The sequence below is a fragment of the Symsagittifera roscoffensis genome, chromosome 2, assembly GCF_963678635.1.
Source record: "Symsagittifera roscoffensis chromosome 2, txSymRosc1.1, whole genome shotgun sequence".
NCBI lineage: Eukaryota > Metazoa > Xenacoelomorpha > Acoela > Convolutidae > Symsagittifera > Symsagittifera roscoffensis.
Window position 1 is genome coordinate 81360281 of NC_087063.1, and position 2629 is coordinate 81362909.

General features: G+C 31.4%; 1 protein-coding gene across 1 annotated transcript in view; it reads right to left on the reverse strand.

The window, feature by feature from the left end:
- Positions 1–2367, reverse strand: part of LOC134839408 (uncharacterized) — a gene marked incomplete in the record, with an annotated part of 10518 nt that extends 8151 nt beyond the window's left edge. The window contains 2 exon segments of the mRNA XM_063854946.1: positions 172–257; positions 2113–2367. Of these exon segments, the coding sequence (XP_063711016.1) occupies positions 172–245 (74 nt within the window).
- Positions 2368–2629: the final 262 nt, after the last annotated feature.

Consider the following 2629-nt stretch of genomic DNA (forward strand, 5'->3'; position numbering starts at 1 on the left):
CTGAAACAAAAAACAATTTGAATTTCAAAGCAACCACTGATGAAGAGTCCAACAACTATTCGCATTTTTACGAAAAAGTTGCTCCCTTGCGCCTTTGTTTCATTTCTGATCATTAAAAACTTTTACAAAGTCTATGCCAAACAAGACCCCCAATTTAATCGATAAACTCACATGATGACTTCCTGGACGCAAAATGTCACGACAAGGACAGCCAATAAAACCTTCATTGGACCGAAATTCTTCATCAGTATTGAATTCTAAACACTCAAAGTTGGACCAAACTGAGCTTACTTTTTCTACAAAACTTTATCAAGCGTAAATTTCCGAACCAAAAAAGAAAACTCGGCTGGTAAAAACCACAATGATATAAAATTGGTTAAGAATATTAAAATGATGCACAAAAAAACTGATCACTTGTTCACGCTTACACGTTTTATTGCAGCTTAGAACGCCAAAAGTTTATTGGATTCAATTTCTCAAATTGATTTTCTAAGAAAACAAATGCTGAACCAGATTTAAGCTACTACTCTGTAAAATTGTGTTTAAAAGACCAGTTAATTGCAAAATAACCTGGGACGATTGTTACTTTTTTTCTCAAAAGAATTGAGAGCAAATCAAAAAAGTATTTTTCGGTTTTTTCTGTTTTATTTTTGGGCGGTATGCAATTTTTTACTAGATAACATTTTAAAAAACTAGGTAACAAGATTCCACTTTTCAATACGCGTTTACAAAATATCTATTTTGTAATTATTTTCTGCAGTACTCACAGCATTTTCACTTTTCAAAAACCTTTTCCCAGAAATAATATCACAACTTTGTGAATATGAAACAGATAATTATCAAAACTTCACATGTTGAGTTGACCAATAAAGCTTATTTTTTAGATGTTCCAATTAATTTGCAAGTCAATTGCTAACTATCTTTAACAATGACAGAGATCCCAAAGATCATACGCAAAAAATAAGGTCTTCTTTATCAGTTTTAAGACGATGGGCCTGAAAATCAAAATCTTTAGTGTCACAAAACAAAAACATTATCTATTAGTCTTTTTTGTTGTGGATTTAACTAAAACTAAAAGTTCCAAAAGTTTAGTTTAGTGCAAACAATTGATCAACTGCTGGATACTGACAAAAATTGAGAACACAAATACAAAGTTTTGAACTGAAAAATTGATTAAGAATTGTTTTGATTTCCACTTCTGAGTTTCCATGGATAATGATCGATTTTAATCAATTTTTGTGCTGCCATTATAATCGAATATCAATTCGTTTTGAGACCACGCAATTGACTTTAAAACGTTATTTTTAAACAATTGAAATCGATCACAATTCGTTAAAAATCCATTAAAATCGACTATAATCTGTATAATTTTTTTCTGAATTTTTTTCTAAAGTTTGCGGCTTTTTTGCAGTATACTCACAGCGTTTTCAATTTTTAAAACCTATTCCCGTATGATCGAATATTTCACAACGCTATCCCTCACACTCTTAATACACCATTTCTCGTTTTCAACACCAAAACTGCACACGTTTACCTAACGGTTTAAATGTGTGGGGGATATGAAATTTGTATAGTGTGTGGGGGGAGAGCAAATACGTTTAAGATGATAAAAGTGTTGGGGGTTGTTGATAAGTGAAACAAGTAAAAGAAGGCAGGGGCATAATTAGAGGTTTCTCGACGGGGGCAGATTTTGCAAGTTTGTGTCCACTTTTTATTTTTTTATTTCGTCCAAAGTATAAACGATGAAGCCCTGTTTTGATCAATTTTAAATTGAGGATAGTTTTAAACCGGACAAAAAGTAAAAATTACGGTAGAAAACACTGCAACATTTTTTGATGCAACCAAAAGTAAGTCTTATAGTGTCGACCAAATGCGAAATCATTTTGAAAAAACCAGGCTCATTTTTATATTATAATTCATTATAAACCATCATAAACCTTTTTATTCCATTATAAACTATTATTATCGATTGCAATGGAATAATTTGATTTCTATTTGTTTGATTTTTTTAAATTTATAATCGATTCTCATCTATGGAACTTTAATGGGGGAGTTTTACTGTTAGCAATTTTTTTCCACTATCAGCTATAATAGATCAGACTTTAAACTTACTTTTGTAAATTTGAGAAGAAATTGTCAAATTTTTCAAGATCACTATCAAACTTCAACTGAATGAAAATGAAAAATAAATCAAAATGGCCCCTCAGAATCAATTTCTTCCCTTGTGTTGTAACAGAAGTTGTTTTGAAAAATGACAAAAAAAACTTGAATAGAAAGATTGTTGCGGTTATAGTGTTTGAATCAAATAACACGCAGATCAAAAATTTTGTAACGATAAAACGAACAATTGCAGATTGGATTTAAGTGATCACAACTGCAGAGAAAGAACATGAGAACACAATTTTAATTTACTGAAACAGTGTAAAAAGAGAACCGGATGCTGCTCGAGTAGCACGTGATCATTCAACCAAAGTTGGAACCAACCCCACTTCAAGTTTATAAATGAGCAACAGGCTGACCTTAAAATTTTCTAAAAGCGCTTTTACCCCTGGCACCAATACAAAAATTTTACGACTGAAAGCAGGCCTTTACTTCTTAAAAAACGTTTAAAAGCTCAAAAAAGCTAACA